General features: G+C 51.3%; 2 protein-coding genes across 5 annotated transcripts in view; one reads left to right on the top strand and one right to left on the bottom strand.

Annotated features, from left to right (window-relative positions):
- Window positions 1-212: 212 nt before the first annotated feature.
- LOC126935576 (solute carrier family 22 member 8) lies at window positions 213-23596 on the bottom strand. Of its 4 annotated transcripts, none has more exons than XM_050757194.1 (11): window positions 23461-23596; window positions 22359-22716; window positions 8135-8238; window positions 7105-7259; window positions 6338-6506; window positions 3456-3579; window positions 3130-3245; window positions 1967-2181; window positions 1176-1284; window positions 830-1033; window positions 213-742 (listed from the first exon to the last, which is right to left on the bottom strand). In XM_050757194.1, exons 2-11 carry the CDS (start codon window positions 22689-22691, stop codon window positions 643-645), a joined length of 1629 nt encoding a protein of 542 aa, XP_050613151.1. In that variant the 5' UTR covers window positions 22692-22716; window positions 23461-23596; the 3' UTR covers window positions 213-642. The 4 variants fall into 4 exon arrangements, with proteins under 4 accessions (XP_050613151.1, XP_050613150.1, XP_050613153.1 ...); XM_050757193.1 differs by having other exon boundaries at window positions 22359-22695; XM_050757196.1 differs by having other exon boundaries at window positions 22359-22443.
- Window positions 18009-24370, top strand: part of SLC22A9 (solute carrier family 22 member 9) — a 51334-nt gene continuing 44972 nt past the window's right edge. Inside the window, exon 1 of the mRNA XM_050757323.1 lies at window positions 18009-18246. The gene's annotated coding sequence lies outside the window, so the exon portion shown is untranslated. The remainder of the gene's footprint in view (window positions 18247-24370) is intronic.

Here is a 24370-nt window from a genome sequence, read left to right as displayed (position 1 = left end):
ATACATGTATTTTCATGCACAGGTGTGGTGTACACACCTCAGAGCACTCACACGTGCTTGCTCATGTTCACATCAGTCCAGCTTGCATGTACCTGTGGTGCCTGTACACAGGCCTGTCGTACATGAAAGTGTGGATGGACAGATGTGCATGCTCACGTGTCCACACAGTGGCCAGCTCCCATCCCCACCCCCACTCCTGAACATCATGGCTTGAGTTCTTATTGCTGTTTATTGAAACCTCCCATCAAAGAAAAGTGTGGGAGTCAAGAAGGGGAGGACTTCTTATCTTGTTAAGACTCAGTCTTGTTAGGACTGAGCCAGGGGGACATCAGGGGACCTCAGGGGAAGAGAACCAGGACAGTGGAGGAAGGTGGCCAGTGGGGAAGGGCTGGACAGAAGAATGGCAGGGCCTGGGTTGCAGGGAGAACAAGGGCAGGGATGGGTATGGAAAGGTCTATGGCTGAACCTTTGAACTGTCCAGGGCTGGGCAGGAGGCTCTGGTGGTGGTGATGGAGACACCTTCACCAAGCTCTCAGAAGGCTTCATCCCAGGAGGGTGGACCTATCTGGGGCCTCCCTGTACCCCTAAGGTGCCTGGCTAGGATCAGTCTCTGGAGGGCAGGGAAAGGGGGTTCCGTTGTCCTCAGCTGGAGCCCAGGTCTGGTCCATAAGGCTGCAGAGGGATCCTCTGGGAGGCCTTTTCCACCTCTGGCTCCTGCTTTGGCTCCTTTGCCCGCAGGGACCTAGGGACAGAGAGCTCAGGAAAAGCCCTGGGCCCAGACCTGCTTCCCCAGGGAGGAGCACTGATGGGGCCAGAGGCAGTGACTGACCAGTTTTCCAGGTCTTCGATAGTCTCTGGCAAGGGCTGATTCAAGGTCTCAGGCAGGAAGAGGGCAGCACTGCCCCCGAGGAGGGCGGTGATCCCGTAGATGATATTGGGGATGAAGGGCTGTACCTCACCCGTGATTTTCACCAGCGGGGACAACATGCTTCCCACACGGGTCCACAGGTTACTTACGCCCATACCTGTTTGCCTGCGAGGGTTCAGAGTAGGGATTGGCAGCCTGTGTGTGGGGTTCATAAAGGATGGCTCCCCTGGGCAGAGGACAGGAAAATGCCACAGTCCCACCTGACTTGTGTCCTCTGGCTGGGCCTGGCCCCAGGTCCAGCACCTACCTGATGACTGTGGGATATAATTCACTTGTGTAGAGGAAGAGGCAGCTGAAGGAGCTGGATAGGCATCCCTTCCCAAACACAGCCAATACTGTCCTCACGGTCTGCAAGTCTGCAGAGGGAAGAAAATGTGGTGGGCCTCGGGGTTCAGGAGCACCTATGAGTTCTCACTCCTTAGCTGATCTTGTCTCCCTTTTTGCTTTGGCTTCCAGGAAGCTCAGATCCAAACTTAAAGCTGAGTAATAGTCTTTCTGGTATTCCTAATGCTTTGCATGCTTGTATCCTGCTATGTTTGTGTTTTCCCCTGCCTCTGATCCTCTATTTCCATTTATATTTTGTTGTATATGTTCTTGTTCTTGTCTTAAAATACCTCAAGTTCTTTTGGAAGGATATAGGTGTATCAGCCAACTAACACCCATATAAAATAAGCATAGCTTTTCCAGGGTCATGATGGAGTAGGTTGTGGGGTCTTTCTTGAGCATGAGCTCTGTCATTTTACCATTTCAGTTTATCCTCTACAGTGATATCACTCAGGACACTCTCAATACTTCAAAAATTTTCACACTATCCAGATATCACCGTACTTTGCCCAGTCCAGGTCAGATCTGGAAAGAAGCTTTGATGTCATCTAGCCCAGTTGAGTTATTTTCTAGATTAGAGACCCTGAGCCCCAGAGAGTGCAGTGACCTGCTCAAGGTAACACAGTGACTTAGCGGCAGAGCTAGCAGTGAAGTCCCTGGTGCCCAACCTGGCAGCCTCTTCCAGAGGGTTCTGGGGTAGCCCCAGTCTCTCACCCAAGGGCACAAAGGTGAGAGCCAAGATGGCCCCTCCTGCCAGGAGTAGGGCAGCGGCCTGAGTGGTATGCCGGCCCAGATAGCTTAAGGAGAGGATGGTGATGAACTTGGCTGGGATATCGACCCCACCAAAGATGATCTGGAGGATGTAGAGGTTGACTCCAAATTCTTCCACACCCATAGCCAAACTATAGTAGGCAAAACCGGTAGCAAACCTGAGAGGCAGAGAAGGATTGGTTAGCACCTGCAGCCAGGCAGAGGCCACTCCCCATGCTGGTCATTGGGTCACCAGGATGATGAATAGCTTCACTTCTTGTGCCAACTGCATCTGATGATAGGGGCTATTTGAGTGTCCTTTTGAGGTCTCTGAGATCGTGTCTGGGCTCAGGGAGAAGGCGCTGTGATTGATTGGTCATGTCTGACGTGGGCATGGTCCAGGGTGTGGTGGCAAAGGTGCTGATAACTGACTCTAGAGAAGATCGGGACTGAAGGGAATCTCGGAGACCAAAGGAGGCAGTAAATGATCTCTCTTGGTTGGGTAGCAGTTTAACATCCAGACTGGGGAGGTGAGCATAGAGCTGTATGCCTGGGTCACATGTTTTCCTTCCTCTCTCTGAACTGTGGGATCCCTTTGAAGGGTTCCTGGACAAATTGAATCCTATTCACAAATAAATGGCCAGGATGGAAAGCAGAAGCCAGGTCACAGAAAGGGCTTTCAGGGAGCTGGAGAAAGTCAGACAGAGGAGAAAACTTGAGAGAAATATAATTTTTGTCTTCAAGTCTGAAACCTATTGGTCTAGCCTTGCTCTGTGGGGTTCCAGAGGGCAGAGCTGACCCAGAGTGGGGCAGTGACAGAGAGGGAGAGCGTGGGGACACTGAGCAGCAGGGATGTGAGCTGGGGAAGGTGTCTGGAGCATTTGTCCTGGGGGTGAAGAGTGGGGCATTGTGACCCCAGAGGGAAGCAGACCCTGATGGCTGGACCTGAGTGTGGGGCAGGAATGCAGCAGATTTCTGGGGTTGGGGCTGGGCTGTGGTGGCCTAGGAGAGGGGATCCCCTGACTTCTCTTTCAGATGCCGTAGGCCTTGCCCTTAGGTGAGCCTGCTGGAGGCCTTGTCTATCACCCCTGCCTTGGCAGGGTGTGGGCAGGGAGGAGGTGGGTTACCAGGCCAGGGAAAGACAGAAGGTCATGCGGCGCAGCATGGGTATCCGGAACAGGTCAGCTGCGGTGTACTTGGCCTTGGCCAAGGAGATCTCCTTCTGCAGGTTGAGTTTGAGCTCCTTGGGGCAGAGGAGGGGGAGGGGTGCCATTAATGACCAGCTGGTGGGCAGGAAGAAGAGAGGGAGATGCAGGCCTGGTGCCTCTAGAGGAACTCAGGGAATCAGATGTAATCAGGTGTGAGCCAGGGAAACAGAGGCAAGGGGAGGGGCCAGCCCCAGAGTGGAGCACAGGGGTTCTGCTCCCAGGCTATAGTCCTTCTCAGCCCGTACCTCCAAGCTGAGCCTTTCTCCCTCTTCCTTCTTGCCATTGAAGGCAGCCACCCGCCGGAGTATCTTCAGGGCCTTCGAGGACTTTCCAGTCAGGACCAACCAGCGTATGGACTCTGGTGTCCACCTGGGGGCCAGAGACCAGTCACAGTGGCTCCTCCCACTCCAGAGCCCCTTTTGAGAGGTTGGAAGAACATCAACAGCCAGGGCCAAGGGGTAGGAAGACCAGAAACCTGAGCTATCTCACTGCAGGTTTCATGGAATTTAAACTTGGCCAAACTCTGCACCTGGGCTGCCTGCAGCCAGCACAAATTCCAGTGTTCTCTTCTTCCCCTTCCAGAAGAGCCTTTCCTCCACCCCCGACCTGGGCCGCTTGTTATTGTTGGGTGTCTTCCTTAACTAGGAGCCCCAGGCTCTAGGCCAAGGCAGGTGGGGCCTGGGGAGGGGACGGCATGTTCAAGGCTGGACTGCTGGAGGGTCCTGCACATCCACCTCCCCAGCCCTCCTTGGGCTGCATTCCCGCAGCTTGAGAGGGGGATGGAGGCTAAGGTGAGGTTAGGGACTAGGCTTTGGAAGCTTCAGATTCTCCCTGCAAAGGACTAACTCTGCTGGGGGAGTTGTGGGGAGGGAGTGAGCACAACATGGGGTCCTGGGATTGATAAATGGGCAGTCACCCCCACTCTCCCTTGCCCCCAGGCTATGCTTTTGAGGTTGGCTCATTCTGAGCAGTCCCTGAGGGTCACTAGGATAAGAGGAAAGGAAGAGGCTGAGATGTGGGGAGAAAGGAGTCGTGTTTGGAGAAGTCTGGTCCAAGGCGGGGTCAGCTTTAGCTGTAGCCCCTGTGGGTGACCTGGATCCAGTGAGGCCCTTAGGGAGTGGATATTGGTCGCCTGGCCTCAGGCCACTGCCCCAGCTGATGGTGGCAGCTTCTTGGGCCCATTGCTGTCCCTCCTCCTGCCCTGACGGTCTTCTGAGCCTGCTCTTACCAAGATTATCAGTGACTTCCTCCCAAAACCATGGCAAGGCCTGGACTCTATCCTCCTCTTCCCGCGAATTATGGCAGGAATGGCTTACAGTTAGTGAGCCTTCCTGTGTACCAGACCCATGAAACTCTGGGTGACAGGCAACATTATCTTCATTTTACCTAGAAAAATCATTTTCTTTTTTTTTTTTTTTTCTTTTTTTGAGACGGAGTCAGTCTTGCACTATTGCCTGGGCTAGAGTGCAATGGTGTGATCTCTGCTCACTGCAACCTCCACCTCCCGGGTTCAAGCGATTTTCCTGCCCCAGCCTCTGAGTAGCTGGGATTACAGGCACGTGTCACCACGCCTGGCTAATTTTTCGTGTTTTTAGTAGAGATGGGTTTCACTATGTTGGCCAGGCTGGTCTGAAACTCCTGACCCCGTGATCCACCCGCCTCGGCCTTCCAAAGTGCTGGGATTACAGTCGTGAGCCACTGTGCCCGGCTACCTAGAACAATCTGGAAGCTCAGAGTGCATGAGACTTGCCCCAAGTCACACAGTGAATTGGCCCAAGCTCTCAACTGTACTCTGCCAATCGCCCACCCTCATTTTGCCTCCTGACTCTGAGTGCTCTCAGGCCCAGGTTGCCCATCCCCTCTGGGAGCTACTATTCTCATTTCCGAGCTGATGTTCCATCCCAGCTTTGCATCTTTTCATGTAACTCTGAGGAATTGCTTCACATCTCTGAGCCTCAGTTTCCTCATCTGTAAAATGGGGACAATAATGTCTCCCTCACTCAGAGAAGCCATGAGAATCACAGACGATGTAGGTCGATGCCCCAAACGGGCCTTGCACGTAGCAGATACTCAATAAAAGGTCACTCCAAGACTTCATTTCTTTTCCTGAGCTCCTGTGGGGATTTCCTGCTCTTTGGCTCTGATTACTCTTTTTTTTTTTTTTTTTTTTTTTTTTTGTGATTCGAGACGAAGTTTTGCTTTTGTTGCCCAGGCTGGGCGTGACCTTGGCTCCCTGCAACCTTCACCTCTTAGGTTCAAGCGATTCTCCTGCCTCAGCCTCCCGAGTAGCTGGGATTACAGGCATGCGCCACTATGCCCGGCTAACTTTTGTATTTTTAGTGGAGACGGGGTTTCACCATGTTGGCCAGGCTGGTCTCAAACTCCTGACCTCAAGTGATCCCCCGCCTTGGCCTCCCAAAGTGCTGGGATTACAGGCGTGAGCCACCGCGCCCGGCCAGCTCTGACTACTTTCTAAAGACCCATTTCCTGTCCTTCAGTGTGGCCTCAGGTTCAACATGTTGGTAATGAGCTCTCGGCCCACCCTGGGTCTCTGACCCAGGCACCTCTATTTTCCCAGGTTCCCAGGCTCAGGCTCCTCTTTGAACTTTCCTTTGTACTTCAACTCCAGCAGTCCCAAATTCTCCAGATTTTTCCTTCAAGGTATATCCCAGATTAGTCTCCCAGAATCCCCCTCTCTGCACCGTCCCCTCCCATCTGTCTGTTGTCCCCACTCAGTTGGGTCTGTCCTTCTGGGCTATTATGTCACAACTGGAAACTTGGTCAGGCCTGTAGCACCACAGACTCTTTCCGTGGCTTTCTACCTCCCTCCACATGAAGGCCAGCCTCCCCCAGCTTTCTGTGCTCTCCCAGCCGGTCCCCATCCTGTCCACCTCCACTTACCCTCTTCTTCAGTTGCAGGCAGGCCCTGCTTCCCCACGTGCCCCCATCCCTGCTCTCTCCTGCAGCATGCATTTGTTTATGTCATTCCTCCTTCCTGGAGTGCCCGTCCCTGACTCTGGGACAGGGTGCCCGGGGACACAGAGTTGGCCAGCCTGGGCAGGTATAGGCTCCCCTTTTTGGCCCTGGGGTGCCTAAGGAAACAGATGAAGGGGAGAGGGCCACATACCAGGATGATAGGAAGAAGATGAAGAAGGGAATGGACACAGTTAACTGCAGCCAACGCCACTGGGGGATGGCGTAGGCCAGGCCGGGCAGAATGAACTGGCCAACGGTGTAGCAGTACCCGAGTGCTGTCGACATGATGGCCCGCATCCGGGTAGGCACCCATTCCACATCTGTGGGAGGAGTCCAAGGATCAGATTAGCATTCTGCTAGGTCCCAGGCACCTCCCCGTGAAGGGGCACCAGCTTCTGCATCCCTATGGCTACTGATATCCTCCCCACGGATGCTGTTGATATTGCCCTCCATTGGGGCTTCCTGCTGTTCTGAGGCTGACCCTAAGTTCATCATCCCCATTTCACAGATGCCACAGCTGTGGCTCAAGGGGGTAGGACTCAAACCTAGGTGTGTCTGTTTCCAAACTCACGCTCTTGACCACTGCTTCTCCAGTGGCAAGTGACTTTCCTTGTTCTGCCTCAGTTTCCTGATCTGTAAAATGGGGATAACAGTGTCGCTGACTTGCAGGTGTTATTGAAGGAGATTGTGTACCCAGCAGAGTATCAGACCCAGGGTGAGTCCTCAGTACTGATAGCTGCTATTACTACGCTTGTTGTCACTGTTAAGTTTAAGTGAGGCCTCTGAGGTCCTGAGAGGGGGTAGCACCTTGACCAAGGTCACAGGGAGCCTGTGGTTGAGCCAGACCCAGACCCCATTCTCTTTTGGCTTCTGGATGGTGCTCCCCAAAGCCCAGCTCCCTGCCCCACTGCAGCTCACTCAAGATGACGGTGCTCAGGGTAATGCCTGAGATGCCGCAGCCACACAGGAAGCGGAAGACCACGTAGACGGGGAAGGTGGGGCTGAAGGCTGCACCGGAGCCGCTGGCTGCCAGCAGCAGGTAGCTGCAAGTTAGGATGGGCCTGCGGCCAAACCTGTGGCTCAAAGGAGAGGAGGGGCCGAGTTAGCCACAGTGTGCCTGCCAAGAGGAGTGACTCTGCAGGCTGTGGGGCAAAGGGCTGGACCCGACCCCCAACCTTTTCCTGTGGGGCACATGAAGTTCCCTCCCTGGACAGAGCTTTCTTGGTAATTGCTATTTTTGACAAGTTTGCAATTAGAGGTTTGAGTTAATGAGTGATCTCCTCTACATCCGCCTCAGCTTAGCTGACTGAGCAGGGGTCAAAGGACCACCCATCTCTAAGCAGTCCATCTTCTCTGCCTCCACTGCTACACAGCCACTACGCTGTGTCCCAAAACCTGGAGATTTTTTCCCTTGGACGAAAGGAAGGCTGGAGGCCAGACACGGTGGCTCATGCCTATAATCTGGGCACTTTGGGAGGCCAAGACTGGAGGATCACTTGAGGTCAGGAGTTTGAGACCAGCCTAACCAACGTGGTGAAACCTCTTCTCTACTAAAAATACAAAAATTAGCCAGGCGTGGTGGCACACACCTGTAATCCCAGCTACTTGGGAGGCTGAGGCAGGAGAATCACTTGAATCTGGGAGGCGGAGGTTGCAGTGAGCCGAGATCGTGCCATTGCACTCCAGCCGGGGCAACAAGAGTGAGACTCTGTCTTAAGAAAAAACAAAAAACAAAAAACAAGGAAGGCTAGAAGATTCCAGTCGTAAGGGCCTTGGGGTGGAGAGAAGGCTGTAGTCCAGAAAGGTAGTGAGGTTTGCCCAAGGCCACACAGCAAGCGCCATCCCACCCTCCCCCAGCTCTTTGCCTCTTTGGGGGTGCATGGGTGGAGCAGAGTAGGGAGGGGTCTCCATGGGTCATGCCTCCATGGGCTGTGCCCCCACGTCTCACCTGTCAGATAGGTCTCCAAGCACGAGCCCTCCAATCAGTATGCCTGCCATGAAGATAGACTGGGCCATCTCCTTCAGTTTGTTGGAGTTGCACACCAAGTTCCACTGCACGAGAGAAAGGTAGGGCTAGCCTGACTCAGTGTAGACAGCCTGCTCAGCCATGCTCAGCCTGTGCCCTCATACATGTGGGCTTCCTCTCCCAGCATCCTGACTCAACCCCTACCTCCCAAGGACCATTTCCTTTTTCAGCCTGGCTCGGAGCTTCTTGGTTTGTCTGTGGTACTCTGGCCCCTGACCTGCATCCCTCAGGCATGTGTGGCCTCTCGTATGGGTCTCAAAGTCTACTCAGCTGCCACATCCAGGTCTGACCTCAACTTCTTCCTCCTCTCCAAGTTGCCTGCATCCCTGTTTGCCTCCTCCCTGCCCCTCACATAGCCCAGGCCAGTCCCTCTGCCTACCCCCTTGACCTTGCCTTCTCTCCTCTACAGGGACGTTCCTCTATCCTTGCCACCTCTCTTCCTCCTTCAGATCCAGTCTCTCTCTCTGCTCCTCCTCATCAGTATTTAGGTGTGTCCAAATCTCTCCATCTTAACACCTCTTTCCTTTCCCATTCACTTCATTTCTCTCTTCCCTTCAAAGCCAAATCCTTTGAATGAGGAGCTGTACTTGGTATCACTCCATCCTCATCTCCTTTTCATGTTTCAATCCTGCCCCCAACCCGTCTACTGAATCTGTGCCTATCAAGGTCACTGAAGCTTCGTTTTCACAGTCCACAACGCAGCGTCCCGAATCCTGGCCTGGCTTGCCCTCTGGAAGATGTGGACGCTGCTGATCTCACCCTCCATCGGGCTTCCTGCCGTTCTGCGCTCCTCTCCTTCACGGCTCCTTTCTCTCTGCCTAGCCCTTGGAGTTTCCCAGGGCTCTTCCTGAATCCTCCTCTCTCTCCACTTTCCCCAGGCGATGCCATCTGTTCCTATGGCTTCAATTCCTATTTTATGCTGAAGATTCCAAATCTCTACCTGCAGCCCAACCTCTCTTCTGACCCCCAGAGGAGCAGATTCAGTGGTCCCAGTTGAGAACTCCACCTGGATAAAGTCACAGGCACATCCCAGATTCAATAGGACTTATTACCCCACTTCTTATTAAAGTCCCAATCTCAGGGACTGGTAACATTCTCTTTTTAATTAATTAATTACATTCATTTTTTTTTTTTTTTTGAGACAGGGCCTCACTCTGTTGCCCAGGCTGAGTTCAGTGGCATGATCGTGGCTCACTGAAGCCTCAATCTCCTGGGCTAAAGCCATCCTCCTAAGTAGCTGGGACTACACGTGTGCATGACCACACCTGGCTAATTTTGGATATTTTATATAGACGAGAGCTCACTATGTTGCCCAGGCTGGTCTCTAACTCCTGGCCTCAAGTGATCTGCCTGCCTCGGCCTCCCAAAGTACTGGGATCACAGATGTGAGTCACCACATCCAGCCTCTTTTTTATTTTTATTTTTAAAAAATTATATTATTGTTAATTGACAAATCATAATTATTTTACATGTATGAAAACAATGTGATGTTTTGACATGTGTATGCAATGCGAAGTGATGAAATCAAGCTAATTAACATCACTTCATTTACTTGACATTTTTTGTGGTGATACATTTGAAAGTCACCCTTTTAGTTATTGTGAAATAAACAATACATCCTTGTTCTTGACTGTAGCCATCATGCTGTGCAACAGATCTCAAAACGTATTCCACCTATCTAGCTGAAACTTCGTACCCTTTGATCAGTAACTCCCCATTCCTTTGCTCCAGCCCCTTCCCCCCGAGCTTTTGGTAACCATCATTCTACTCTCTACTTCTGTGAACTGGACTTTTTTAAAGATGCCATATATAAGTGAGGTCATGCTGATAACCCCCTTGATTCCTTCCTCCCTCTCCTACTCCACAATCACTTGATCTTCAAGATTCTAGCTTTTTTGTATTTCTTGAATGTGGATTCTTCTATTTCCACTACTACTGCCTTAGTGTAGGCCTCATCATCTTGCACTTAGATTAATAATAACAGCCGATATTTATTGAGGGCATTCTAGGTACTGGGCACTGTTCTAAACTCTTTACATGTTTTAACTTTAATCTTCACAATAACTTTATTATGTAGGTGCTAATATCACCCTATTTTACAGATAAAGAAACTGAGGCCCAGATGAGGCTGCCGCAGCAACCTCTTGACAGGTCTACTGGCCTTTGGCCTCATCCCTTCCTAGCCATGCTTTCACTGATAACCTGAAGGGCTAAAACGTCACTCAAATCAGGTGCCTGTCTTGCCTAAAGTGCTCACTGGCTTCTCCTTGCCCTTTGGGTAAAGATAATGCCCCATTAACACAGGTTTATGAGGCCCTCCATGCTCTGGCCTCTGCCTACCTGTCTGGTCTAATCTGCTAATCCCCAACATGCACCCTTTGCTCCAGCCATCTGAATTACTTGTGCAATGAAGTGGAGAATTTAATTCAATAGAAATGCCTCACAAGAATGTTTTGGAAGCAAAACATTCCAAAAGGTGAAGAACCACACATTCCAGGGAACTCTTTCCCACTTTCCTCAGCTGGAAGTGAGGGAGGATGATGGTGGAAGGAGTCTCCAGGTCCTGCAGCTGTCTCAGAGTGGCCCAGCATGGCCAGCAAGCCTGGTGGTCCCTTTTAGTTGGGAAGGGGGCCTGCATGGTATGTGTGTTGGGAGGAGATGGGGGAGGGAAAAAGGCAAAGGAAAAAGCAAGGGGGTGTGAGGTGGAATATGCAAGTGGGCATCTAGAGAGACTTCTGGTACTTTGTGGCATGCTGTGTAAAGTCCCTTTAGGAAAATCTAAAGGACAGACCTACCGTTCACCTAAATTCGTTCACCCCTTCTTCTATAGTAAATAGCACATTTCACTGATGACCTCGTACTGGGTGGGGCCATGTAGTTCTTGACAATGGAATGTGAGTAGAAGAGATGTATGTTACTTCCACTTCATCTGCTTAAGAGGGATTCCCTAGTCTGGACTTGCACGCTTTCTCCCCTCCTGTTGGTGGGAATGGTTGACAACTAGAACAACTCTGGAGAGTTGCTGTCAGTCTGGGTCCCTGAATGACCCTGTGGAGCAGAACCACCCACAGGCCTAAAATGCTACTCACCTTGGAACTGTTACATGAGAAAGAGAAACACTTCAATATTCTTCAAACCATGAATTATTGTTGTTATAATAACCTAGCCTATCATGATACATCCCATAAGAAGTTGCAAATGGAAATTAGAGTTTTATCCCAACCTCCATGATAATTAGTGCCTTAAGAAATCAATCATCTGTTTGGATCACGAGAAGGTCAATTGTCAGACCTGCTTGGAATAGTTTCAGGCTGCTGTCCTGCGCCACCGCCTGAGACCAGATATGCTGGGTCTTGGTTTCTACCATGATGCTCATGATCATGTAGGCTTTAGAATAACTGTCACGAGCTGATTTCTACCAGAAAATTGATCAATTTATAGAAAATATCATTCCTGGAATAAACTTTGAGTCCTGTTTAGAACATGCCTGAATCCTTACAATGGCTTAGGAGGCCCTGGAAAATCAGTTAACATCTTTATCCCTGTCACCTCTCTGCTCTCACCTGCTACTGCCCTCTCCCTCACATACTCCACTCTTGTTGAATTGTTTGCCTTGCTGCTCTGTAAACATTTCAAGCATGCTTCTACTTCAGAGTCTTGGCGTATGTTGTTCTCTTTTTCTAGAATGTTCTCCCAGATAGCTACTTGGCTTGCACCTCCTTCAGATCTTTGCTCAAATGTTATCTTCTCAGTGAGACCTCCCTATTTACAATTATAACCCCCAGTAGCCTATACCTCTCTACCCTACTTAATTTTCTCCACAGTACTTATACCATCAGAATGCTGCAAAATTTTCCCTCTTTTTGGTTTCTTGCATGTTCCTCTTCCAAGAATATCAGCCTGGTGAAGATAAGGCTTTTAGTCTGTTTTGTTTACTACCGTACTTTCATTGTCAAGAACAGCGCCCAACACATAGTAGGCACTCAATAAATACTTGTGGAATTGAATGTGTGAACATTCCACAGAAAGAACAGAGGGATTGAAAGCCTTAGAAGTTAGAGATCTGCCAATGTCTACATGAGAGGTCGGTCATAGGGCCCACACTCCAAATGCTATGTGGAGAACTGCCTCATTTCACCAGAATGAGCGCACGTCAAGATGGATAGTGTCTAGGCTGTGTGTGCTGAGGATATAACCACACGCCAGTGAGCAGGAAAGAAGTATTTTTTCTTCACAGTCAGATTGGAAAACCTTCTATGGAAAAATTGTCTACTGGAGGATTATCATCCTTCAGTGAAGTTTTGAAGCTTGGAAGGAGGAGTGCTTTGTGGTTAAATATTTTTTAAAAATTGAACTTCAATTGCACTCTAAATTGCTCCAGAGATTTCATGGTTAATGAAGCACATCAGAACTGATGAGAAAAATGTGGCCATGGCTTCCCTAAAGATCAACACAAATCTATTTTCCCTGAAGACCAACACAAATCTTCCCTGAAGATCAGGAGAAAGCTTTGCAGATAATGCCATAATAACCTTATAAAGTAGGTACTCATGTTATATCTTTTTATAGGCAAAGAACCTGATCTCACAGGGTAAGTGACTTGCCCCAAGCATGGCGTGGTTCAGGACAGAGACTGAAACTCAGATCTGAGATCTGCAACTGTGATGGGCTGACTTGTGTCCCTCCAAAAAATACATGTAAGTTTTAACAATTCGTGGATCAGAATATGACCTCATTTCTGAATAGAGTTGTTGTAGATGTAAGTAGCTAAGTTATAATATGATGAGATTATACTGAACTACGTAGAGCAGGTTCTTAATTCACCATGACTCATGTTCTTATAAGAAAAGAGAGAGACACATGGGGATGTTATGATGCAGAGGGGCAGAGGTTGGAGTGATACATCTACAAGCTGGGGAATGCCAAGGGTTGCCAGCAACCACCGGAAGCTGGCAGAGGCAAGCAAGGATTCTTCCCTAGAGCTTTTGGAGAGGACACACTGACACCTTGAGTTTGGACTTCTAGCCTCCAGATCTGAGACAATAAAATCTCTGTTGTTCTGAGCCACCCAATTTGTTGTGCTTTGTTATGGCAGCCCTAGGAAACTAATATACGGCATGATTCCTGAATGTTTGAAGGACTTGCTGGTTTTATAAAGGGTGATCGGAAGCGGATTGGGACTAGACAAGCATGGCAATAGGGAACCAGATGTAGAGGAAATGGGAGAGATTTTTAAAGGCATCCTGGAATTTCTGGGAGAGAGGAAGGTATTTAGAGAGAATTTTGGCATGCTTTCTGTGCAAAGACCCTAAGAAGGCCCTGTTAAGAAAACGTATGGCAGATGTCTTAATTATTACTCAAGGTGTCAAGAGTGTGACTTGTGTTTCCCTTGACTGTGTCTCCATGATAGTCTGAGCCATGTGGAGTCCTTGGATTTAATCAGGTTACACTACAGAAGCTCCATGCTATTGCATTTCTCTTTGCTTTGGTGTTGGTTATAATCCCCTTATTCTAGTAATGTTGGCAGTCTTTTGAAACTCATGTCAGTATCATCTTTTTGGAGAACCAGGAACTTCTTTTATGGTTGTCTGGTACAAACAGGTGGTCAGTAAGCGTTTGTCAGATCGATAAATGGAGGAGAAGAGTGTCTAGCCACCCAGGGTAGGTAAGGTGCTCCTCATTTCCCTTTCTTGTTCTTACCTCCAGTAGGGTACCTATTACATGGCATTCTAGCTGCTTATTCACTTGTTTGCTCTCTTGTATTCTGTAATCTTACTGAGGACAGAGAATGTCTCATTTGAGTTTTTTCTTTGTGAGACAGAGTCTCACTCTATCACCCAGGCTGGAGTACAGTGGCGCAATCTCAGCTCACTGCAACCTCTGCCTCCCAGGTTCAAGTGATTCTCCTGCATCAGCCTCCTGAGTAGCTGGGATTACAGGCATGCGCCACCACGCCTGGCTAATTTTTTGTATTTTTTTTTTTTTTTAGTAGAAGTGAGATTTCACCGTGTTAGCTAGCATGGTTTCGACCTCCTGACCTCGTGATCCACCTGCCTAGGCCTCCCAAAGTGCTGGGACTACACTGGCGTGAGCCACCGCGCCTGGCCTTGAGTTTTTATCTCTAATGGCTAGCAGAGTAGTTGCTACGTAGTATATGTTAACGTTTCCTCAGCAAATAATTAATGAGTGAACAGGGCTGGGAGAATTTTGGCATGCTTTCTGTTCAAAGCCCCTAAGGAGGCTCTGTTAAGAAAACCTATAGCAGATGTCTTGCTTATTACTCAAAGTGTTGAGTGTGACTTGTGTTTCCCTGGACTGTGTCTCCACGCATAGGCTGTGCCACTTGGAGCCCTTGGATTTAATTACCCTTATTTCATTGAGGAAGCCCAGAGAGGGAAGAAAGGCAACTTGCTGAACAGAGCTAGTTACTCAACTTCCTGGTGCTTCTGTCTAGTCCTTGACATGACCGTGGCTGATCCGTCTCATCAACTTGGCAATTCCACATAATGTTCTCGCTCCCAATATTCTAGTTCAGTGTTCTTTTTTTTTTTTTTTTTTTTTTTTTTGAGACGGAGTCTCGCTCTGTTACCCAGGCTGGAGTGAGTGCAGTGGCCGGATCTCAGCTCACTGCAAGCTCCGCCTCCCAGGTTTACACCATTCTCCTGCCTCAGCCTCCGGAGTAGCTGGGACTACAGGTGCCCGCCACCTCGCCCGGCTAGTCTTTTTGTATTTATTTAGTAGAGACGGGGTTTCACCGTGTTAGCCAGGATGGTCTCGATCTCCTGATGTCATGATCCGCCCGTCTCGGCCTCCCAAAGTGCTGGGATTACAGGCTTGAGCCACTGCGCCCGGCCTTTTTTTTTTTTTTTTTTTTTTTAAGATGGAAGCTCACTCTTGTCACCCAGGCTGGAGTGCAGTGGCGCAATCTCGGCTCACTGCAACCTCTGCCTCCCAGGTTCATGCAATTCTCCTGTCTCAGCCTCTGGAGTAGCTGGGACTACAGGCACCCGCCACCATGCCTGGCTAGTTTTTGTATTTTTAGTAGAGATGAGGTTTCACCACGTTGGACCAGGCTGGTCTCAAACTCCTGACCTCAGGTCATCTACCCACCTCAGCCTCCCCAAATTCTGGGATTACAGGCATGAGCCACTGCGCCTGGCCTAGCTCAGTGTTCTTGACCATCTTTTTCCTTTCTTGGAATATAGCCGAGCCCCGAGGGAGCTGGGTTCTGGAAGGGAAGGGTAGGAAACTCACTGCCATGCCTTCCTGTGTGGGCTGATGCATCAGGAAGGTGGTGGGGAAGAAAGAGAAAAGCACTATGCTCAGGAGAAAGCTTTGCAATTTGCGCCATAATAACCTTATAAAGTAGGTACTATTGTTATCTCTTTTTATAGACAAAGAACCTGAGGCTCAGAGGGTAAGTGGCTTGCTCAAGCATAGCTTAATTCATTTCAAGAAAGAGCCTCAAACTCAGGTCTGCTGGACCCAAGATGCTGCCCTTGGCCCTGAGCACAACTCCTCGATGCCTCCTGCGTGCCATGCTCTGAGGCCTGGGCTGCTGAAGGAAATGCACCATACACGGGAGCTGTTACTGTGGGCCACTGTAAGACAGCAGAGCCCAGCATAGGCTGGGATTGTGGTCAAGGAGGCAGTCAAGGTCAGAGCCAGATGAGCTGCTCTGACATCGTATCCAAAGAGTGAGCAGCAAGAAGCGAGGCCAGGTGGCCCCTGCAGAGCATGAGGCAGAAAGTGGGCTGCAGAGAGTCAGGATGAGCCGTTTGTGATCAGGACCATGATCAGCGGGATGGGGCCCTGCTATGTGTGTGGGGAGCTGGCTCTGCCTGGAACCACATATGTGGTCCCTACCCCCTAGAGCAGGAACAAGGAAATAGCCTGCCTTCGTTCAGGGGCCTTTTGGAGCTAGGTCAGATCTAGCTTAGGGGAGAATTGCTGCTGCCCGTGTGCATTCCTGGATCCCGGAAGGAACCTGTGCTGGGGCACAAGGACCAGAAAGGATGAGCCAGGTATCTTGGGGACAGTCAAAAAGACATCAGTTTCCAGCTCTGCCACTTAGGAGCTATGTGTTCTGGGGCCAATTACTTAACCTCTGTGTGGCTCAGCCTCTTCATCAGTACCCACAGGTACCTAGTACCTGCTTCTCAGGCTTGTGAATGACATAGGAATGAAAAGCATCTAGCACTTATACCTGGAAAACAGGCACTCAATTCACAATAGCTGTCTTATTATTCTTGTCACTATTAATGTCATTAAGTCATTGTAAGGCCTGCGCTCACAAGAACAGGTAATGCAGTGGAAAGGGCATGGATTCTGTAGTCAGGACCTCCCAACACCCCCCTTCTTCTATAAAAGCTTGACCCACCAGTGTGGCTGGGAAGGCCACCTTCTGGATCTGAGCCCAGTGTACTGAGCCCAGTGTATCCCTCTGTAAAATGGGGACAATGGTGCCTGATTTGCAGGGTCACGAGAGAAGGGATGCAAACGCCAGCCCAGGGCCCTGCATACAGTGGGTGCTTACTGGTGAGTTCCTGATCCTGGAGAGCTCACAGGAAGGTCCCGGCTCCTCCTGTGCACATAATCAGGGGCTTTCTAGGTCAGGGCTGTCAATAGGGATCAGGCTGGCTTGAAAAGTGGTTTGGGTGGGGGCTCTCAGGCCTTTTCCCAGGAGTCAGATTGGAGGCGAGGGAAGAGATGGGGGAGGATGAGCCCCCGGCAGGGCTGAGGGTGGGCAAATGGGGGTGTGAAGCGGAAGTACTGCTGGAGATGAGAGATGGGCAACTGGGGACTGGGGATTGGGATGAAGGAGTGTCAGAGGTGGCTGACCAGAGACCCGGCAGGGGACCCTCCCCGGGGTGGAAGTCTGCTCCCCGGAGGCCTCACTGGGCAGCCTCTCTGCTTCTCCAGCAGCCGACCTGAGGGCCCCTTGGAGCAGTCTTCCCCCCTGGAGAGGGTGGGAGACGGGCTTCTTGCAGCCCTGGAGACAAGACAGGGAGGCTCAAGGCCCGGAGAGGAAGCCCAGGGCCCTTAGAGAGATGAGTCTTGCTCATCCATGGCCCGGCCGAGGCCCTGAGGCCCACAAGCTGAGGTTCAGTGGTGTGGACTATGGGGTACGTGCCTCTCCAGGGAGCCCAGCGTCCAGAATTCGTGTTCCCATGCTTTCCAGACTTAAAGGCCTTTGTTTTCTCTTAATGTTCTAATAAAGCTCATTCTGAAAAATCTTGACCTTCTCTGCTGCACCAAGAGAAAGGAATTTGTGGTCACCCCTGCCAGGAAAGCTTAGGGGATCAGAAGGGGGAGGGAGACTGGCTCCACTCCTGTCCAGACCCGGTGCTGGGCTTGCGCACTCCACCAGCTCAGTCCTCCAGCCCTCTTGCCCACTCCAAGAGGGAGGATCCCTAAAATCCCCATTCTACAGATGAGGGGACTGAAGCTGGAGTGGCGAGGTCACTTGCCAGGTTGCTGACTGTAGGGGAGGAGCTGGATCTGAGCAGAAGAGGAGGGCCAGGCTGAGGAGGGAGGCAAAGTCAGGGCTTGGGCGAGCCAGAAACAACTGCGAGAGCTGGCTACCCTTTTTTACTGGGGGATCCCCCTTCTCTTCTGATGGGGACAAACCCGCTAGTTCTCAGACATCCCTATTAACAACAACAGCAAAAAAGCATGGCACCAGCAAGCAGTGCAGCTAACATGAAAATGGAATGCTGTGTGCCAGGCCCTGGGCTCAGTACTGTGCTTGCGTCATCCCCGTTAACCCTCACACTTGCTTTCTTAGCCCTTTTTACGGATGAGGAATCCGAGACTTCTAGGGATCATGACATTCCTGATCATTGGCAGAGGGAGGTTGTGAGCTCTGGTGCACGATCCCACACTGTTTGCGGGATGACTCCTTGCTTCTACTAACGGGTGTCACCTGGACTGACCTTGCTCTTCGCCAAATACCCTGCCTTCCTCATTACCACCCTCTTCACCTGGAGCCAACGCAGCGGTTCCCTGCCTCTGCGTCAGAGACCTACTTCTAGGTAAGGTCCAGCCACTGCTCTGTCTCTAGCCAAGGGGCGCCAGAACCTGACCCAAGCACATGGAGCTGGACTTGTTATGGCTGAACCAGAACAGAAAGATGAAAGGGTCTGCCCTTGCTGTGCCGGTACCAGTGTGGCTGGCTGGGTCCAGCCACTGATGCATTAATGGCTGGGCAGGGATGCTTCCTAAGGGCTCTCACAGCTGAGAGTCCTAGGGATCCAGCGCCTGATGAATGCCTGGGCCAGACCTGACCCAGAGAAGGGTGCATGCCCTGAGGCCTGGCGACCTCTGGTGTCCTATTGGGATGGCGGTTCACACTGTCTCAGCTGCTGAAATGGTGACTGGGAACTGGCTCAAGCGTGAACTGATGCTTGACTGGGTTCAAGGCCTGCAACCTCTCTCTCCGTCTGGCCTTCCTAGAGGCTGCTCGAGGGATTTTCTGGAAAGGAAGCCACTTCCCCGCAGTGAGCAGGGTCTGCATCCCTCCCGTCTGCCTCTCCCACCAGGCTCTGAGGGGGCAGGTCCTTCATTCAGTGTTAATTGAGCGCTTGCCATGTATCTAGTCCCGTGATGACAGAGATGGGTGAGAGAGGCATGGTCCCTGCCCTGGAGACGCTACCGGAGGCAGGGAAGGAGGATCTGTGATGCCCTGGGCAGCAGGGTACACAGTCAGCCTTACGGATTGTGGGTTGGGGGTTGTGCATTCCTGAGGAGCTTAGGCTCTGGAGCCTGACTCCTGACTTTGACTCCTCACTCCATCCTGTATGAAACATGAGGCCTTGGGCCGGTGACCTGTCCCTCAGTTTCCTCATCTGTGAAATGGGATAATAAAGGTGCTAACCTTAGAGGGTTATTGTGAAGATGAAATGAGTTTATGTGGCCGAAGTGCTTAGAACCATGTGGCACAGTGCGAGCATGCAGTAAATGTTATTGATGGTGATTTAATTGTTCCCTGTGAGATTTTTGTTTCTTTGGCTAGGTTCTGTGTTTTTGGAGGACCTGGGTAGTTGTACTCCTGTTTGTCTTCCCAGGTCGCAGGTGCATGGCAAGTACATTTGGAAACTCACTTATTGCTATTGAGGCATCTTTGACTCCCTCCCTGTCCCTCACTCCCTACATCATTCAGTTGCATTCAGTTACCAGGTCCCAGAGATTCCAACTTCCTGACCTTCCTGGTGTCTATTCTGACTGTCCCTTCTATCTGTCATCTCTGTCCTGGATCCCTGTGCAGCTTGCTAATGGGTCTCCCCGCTGCTGGACTAAAAGACTCCACAAACTACTCTAAGGGGCAGTCAGAGTGACAAGCCTTCGAAGGTGACCTGTGGTGCCACTCTCCTGCTTAACACCACCACAGTCACTGGCTCCCCATTGCCCTTAGGACAGAGGCTACACTTTCACCTCTGTATCATCTAAGATGGGCCCTCTTGCTGTCCTCTCCAGCTCTGTGTCTGGGGACCCCCATATCCTACTGCTCACTCCTCCAGCCTTCCCCTGGCCCTTGCAGTCTTGACTTTTTGAGACGGGGTTGTCTTGCTCTGTACCCAGGCTGGAGTGCAGTGGTGCGATCTTGGCTCACTGCAACCTCTGCCTCCTATGTCCAAGCAATTCTCCTGTCTCAGCCACCTGAGTAGCTGGGACTACAGGTGGGCACGACCACACCTGGCTAATTTTTATGTTTTTGGTAGAGACGGGGTTTCACTATATTGGCCAGGCTAGTCTTGAACTCCTGACCTCAGGTGATCTGCCTGCCTTGGCCTCCCAAAGTAGCTGGGATTACAGGTGTGAGCCACTGCACCCGGCCTTTCTTCTTGCTTATGTGCCTTTGTATTTGACCCTCCTTCCCCGCCACTCTTCCTTTTGCCTAGGGTTCACTGCTTACTAACTCTCACCTCCCAAACTGCTGGGATTACAGGCATGAGCTACTGTGCCGGGTCTTTCTTCTTGCCTCTGTGCCTTTGCATTTAACCCTTCTCCCCCGCCACCCTTCCTTTTGCCCGGGGTGCACTGCTCACTGACTCCCACCTCTCCATGAACAGTGTGGGCATTGCTGACTCCAGCCTGACTTTGATCCTCACTCCAGGCTGGTTAGATAACCCTCCCCTGGGCCTCAGAGCACTCTGAGTGTACAAAGCGCACATTCATTCATTCATTCCACAGAACACCTCCCCTGTACCAGGCACTATTCTAGCTGCTGCAGATCGAGTAGTAAACAAAGCAGCAGAAAATCCCTGCCTTGGGAAACGTGTGTATTCCACCGAACTGCCTATGATCCTTGAGAGTGGGTCTGCGTCTCACTAGTGGTGTGCTCCTGGAGGGCAGGCAGGGCTAGCGGCTCTTTGACTTTGTGTCCTTAGTATTATGCATTGGGTGTCCATAAATGGCTACTTGATGGGTTTCAGGCGTTATGCTTGGTGCTGGGGGGGAAACAGTAGCAAACATGACAGGGAGGGGATATAATCTAGGGATATGAGAGCAGCAAATGTGGTGGTGTGGAGTGCAGGTGTGTGTGTTTGGGTCCCGAATCTGCGACTTACTAGCTGTGTGACCTTGAGCAAGCTACTTAACCTCTCTGTGCTTCGGTTTCCCCATCTGAGAGAGAGAATGACAATACAGACTATCTGATCGTGTTGTCAGGAAGGTTAAAAGTATTAATATCTGTGAAGCTCTTAGAACAATGCCTGGCACATAGTGAACACTTTATATAAAAATATTTGTTAAACAAATGAATAGCAATCACACAGACTCTGAACATAGCCTTAAATTCAAATCCTGCCTCTGCCAGGTTGTAGCCATGTATAACATAGGCAGGTCATGGAATCAAGCTGAACCTCAGTTTCTTGATCTGTGAACTGGAGATAATACTTCTCTTAAAGAGATTACATCTCCTGGGCCTCCAGGAGCCCACAGACATATAGTGCTTGGCAGCAGGTAAGGGCTTTGCAACACATCTCTTCTCATGAGGAAAAACGGGATCCTGCCCTTGAGGGGTTCATGGTTCCCGAGGGAGGATGAAAACACTAGTCCCTGCTCACCGCTCAGACGCCACCTCCTCCATGAAGCCTCCCTTGAATCCAACGGTTTCTCCCTCTTTTGGACTCCCATAAACATTTGTCTCCCTGTACCTCTGATGGGCTTTAGCTCTAAATTCCAGTTCTGAAACTGACCAGCCATGTGGCACTGGACAATCATTTCCCTTCTCTGAGTCTTAGGTTTTTATTTTTAAAAATTCTGTGAGGGGAGATAGAGTTCACCTTCAACAGAGCATCACGTTGGAATCAAGCAAGACAGTGTCTACAAACAAAGCACCCAAATGTGCCTGGCGGTTAGTGATGTCCAATACAAGCCAATTCCCAATTTCTCATCTTCATCCTAGCATAGGCTCCTGACTGGCCTGTCAGGTCCCTGAAGAGTCCGATTTAACTCTGGATTTCCCTGAGGTGGCAGGTGAGACAGTCAATGAATCAGTGAAGGGCTGCGGGAATGAGAGGTGAACCCACGAGTGCCTGTGCGTGGGGATGAGACATTTTCTGGGTCTGCTGTGGAGTGTTTCAAGCCTGTGCGGTCCCTCCTCCACAGCCCTCGCACCTTGGGGCCTTTGCACAAGATGGAATTTTCCTCCTTTCCCTCACTGCCTGTTTGGCCCTTGACTGATGTTTCTATCTCAGTTCCAGGGGCATTTGTGTAGGGAGGATTCCTTCAATGCCCATTCCCCACGCCCTCACTCTCACACCTACCCCAGGGGTAGGTCATAGTGCAAAGTCACTTTGAAGTTGCGATTTTACACTTCTTTGTGTGGTATTTTTCTTAATGGGTGCTATCCCCACCAGGCTGTAGACCCCTGGGAGCAGGCATGGTGCATTTTTGTATTCCCGGAGCTGAGCTCTGTGCCTGTCACAGAACAGGCCCTCGGTAGCAGTTCGTTGAAGCACTGCTTGGACTCTGAGTGGGAAGAAGCCAAGGCTCTTGGCGCTTCTGCACTCAGGTCCTTCCTCTTTGCCTGCCCAGTGGCCTGTCCTCAGTTCCTGGGAATACCAGACCCTAGCGTCCTCTGCTGCCCGCCAGGGTATGGGGCACGTGGGTAAGTGGAGGGAGAGGGTTTGCCCAGGCATACCTCTGTCACAATGGAGTCCTTGGTGCTGTTGTAGACCCAGCCATCCAGGCATGGCTCCATGGACCTCTGGGTGTCATTGGGCAGGCTGGCATTGGACGGATGTACAAAACGGAGGCACCTCTCAGGCTTCCCATTTGGGCCCATGGGGATCACCCAAGGTCCTGCGGAGGCATTGGGCGGCGGGCGGCAGTGGTGGACAGGGGTGGCGGCTGTGAAGATCTGCAGCAGGTTGTGGTTGGCCATGTTGAGGATCGGGAGGCCCAGTATGGCTACATGCAGGAACTGGAAACGGCCCATGCTTCCCACACGGTCCAGGATCTCCGAGAAGGTCATGGCACTGGGGCAAGATGAGCCAGAGCTGTGGGCAGGGCATAGGCCCGGGAGAGGTCTGTGTGTGCCCGGTGGTGCGTGGGCCTATGGAACCATATGTGAGAGGGTGAACCAGGTGGCTATGCGAGCACAGGTGTGTGGAGCGGTGCGTGTGTGACTGTGTAAGGATGTGGAAGCTCAGGCGTGTGGAGCCGCAGATTCTTGTGCGGATGCCCGAGGAAGAACCCGGCTGCATGGAGGGCTAGGGGATCGAAGGTGTAAGTGTGTGTCCAGGTGTGTGGACACAAAGGTATCTATAGGTATGTGCTCGTTTAGGCTGGAGCATAAGGACGCAGCTGTGTGAACTCGCGTGTGTGTTGCGTGTGTGTGCACCTGCGGGTACGAGCATGTGTGTGCTCAGCTAGGCTGGTCGCACATGCTGCATGCACAGAGCAGTGCAGGACACATAGCAGGGGCCGAGGGGCCTGGCCTTGGATGTTGGCTACAAAGGATGGATTGCGAGGTGGGTGGCAGATGTCCCCAGTTGCTCCAGGCAGATACACAGCGTTAGCAGAGTACAGGTTGCCTGGTGGGAAAGGCCTCCCCAAGCCCAGAGCCTCCTGGCTTCTGGCAGTTCCCTGGGGCTGGGCCCACCATGCTGGGGTATCTGTAAAAGCCCGAAGTGGGTCTCAGAGGGCACTAGTGGCTTGGCCAGTCACAATGAGAGCCTGGCCGTGGGAGATTCCCGGGGATTCCTGGGCGCCTGGGCTGGGGGCCCTCCGTCCCTCCTCACCTGGTGGCTGGGTCTGGGTCCGATGGGGCTGGTGATCAGTGTAGTTGAGGTCCCTGCTCTGTCCTAGGGCCCGGCTGCTGCTGTAGTTGGGCAGCTCAGCTCTAACAAGCTGTGTTTGTGCCTCCCCCAGGGGGGCTTATATAAGGCATAAGCTGTTTCCCGGGCTAATGTTTGACTTTCTTTTGCGGATTAACATCACTGGCAGGGAGAGTGCTGTGGACCCACCAAGCCCAGCTCTCCTGAAAGGGCTGCCTCAGCGAAGGCCGGTGGGGGTGGGGCAGCGTGGCTGAGCCTAGCAGGGCTGCTGGATGGACACCATGGGCCCAAATGGGAAGCCCTAGGGGTGCCTCCGTTTTGTACATCCACCCAGTGCGAGCAGCCCAGGCAGGCTCACCGAGGGGAGAGTCTGGGAAGGAATCTGGCCTGACCGCTGAGGGTTCAAGGTTCTTCTCAACTGATGTTCAGAGGACTTGGAGCTGAGGACAACCAATGGGAAACACACGGGTGCCCGTAAGCAGGCAGCATTCTCCTCTGTGCTGCCTCCCCTGCCTGGCACCTCCTGAGTAGGGGAAGGGGATTTGCCTCTCAGGACGTGTTAGGGCATACCCAGACAGAAAATGTCACTTTCATCTATCCGCCAGGATGCAGGGCTGCCATCTCTCTGACACAGGTGAACTGTCCCCTTCCATCCCACCCTCAACGGACAGGCCTCTCTCCTGATCAGCCGCTTCCCCCTGGGGACCAAGTGCCGTCCCTACTGTTTTATTTTCACTCTGAATATTATTTTAATTATATAATAATGTGTGTTTCTTGCATAAAATGTGGGAAATACAGACAAGCCAAAGAAAACAAAACAAAACAAAGCAAAATGTCCAGCCTCACCTGAGAGCCTATCTGTTCTTCTGGTCTT

Source organism: Macaca thibetana, chromosome 14, assembly GCF_024542745.1.
Source record: "Macaca thibetana thibetana isolate TM-01 chromosome 14, ASM2454274v1, whole genome shotgun sequence".
Lineage (NCBI taxonomy): Eukaryota > Metazoa > Chordata > Mammalia > Primates > Cercopithecidae > Macaca > Macaca thibetana.
The sequence above is the reverse complement of the archived record's forward strand: the minus strand, read 5'-3'. Positions and strand labels throughout refer to the sequence as shown.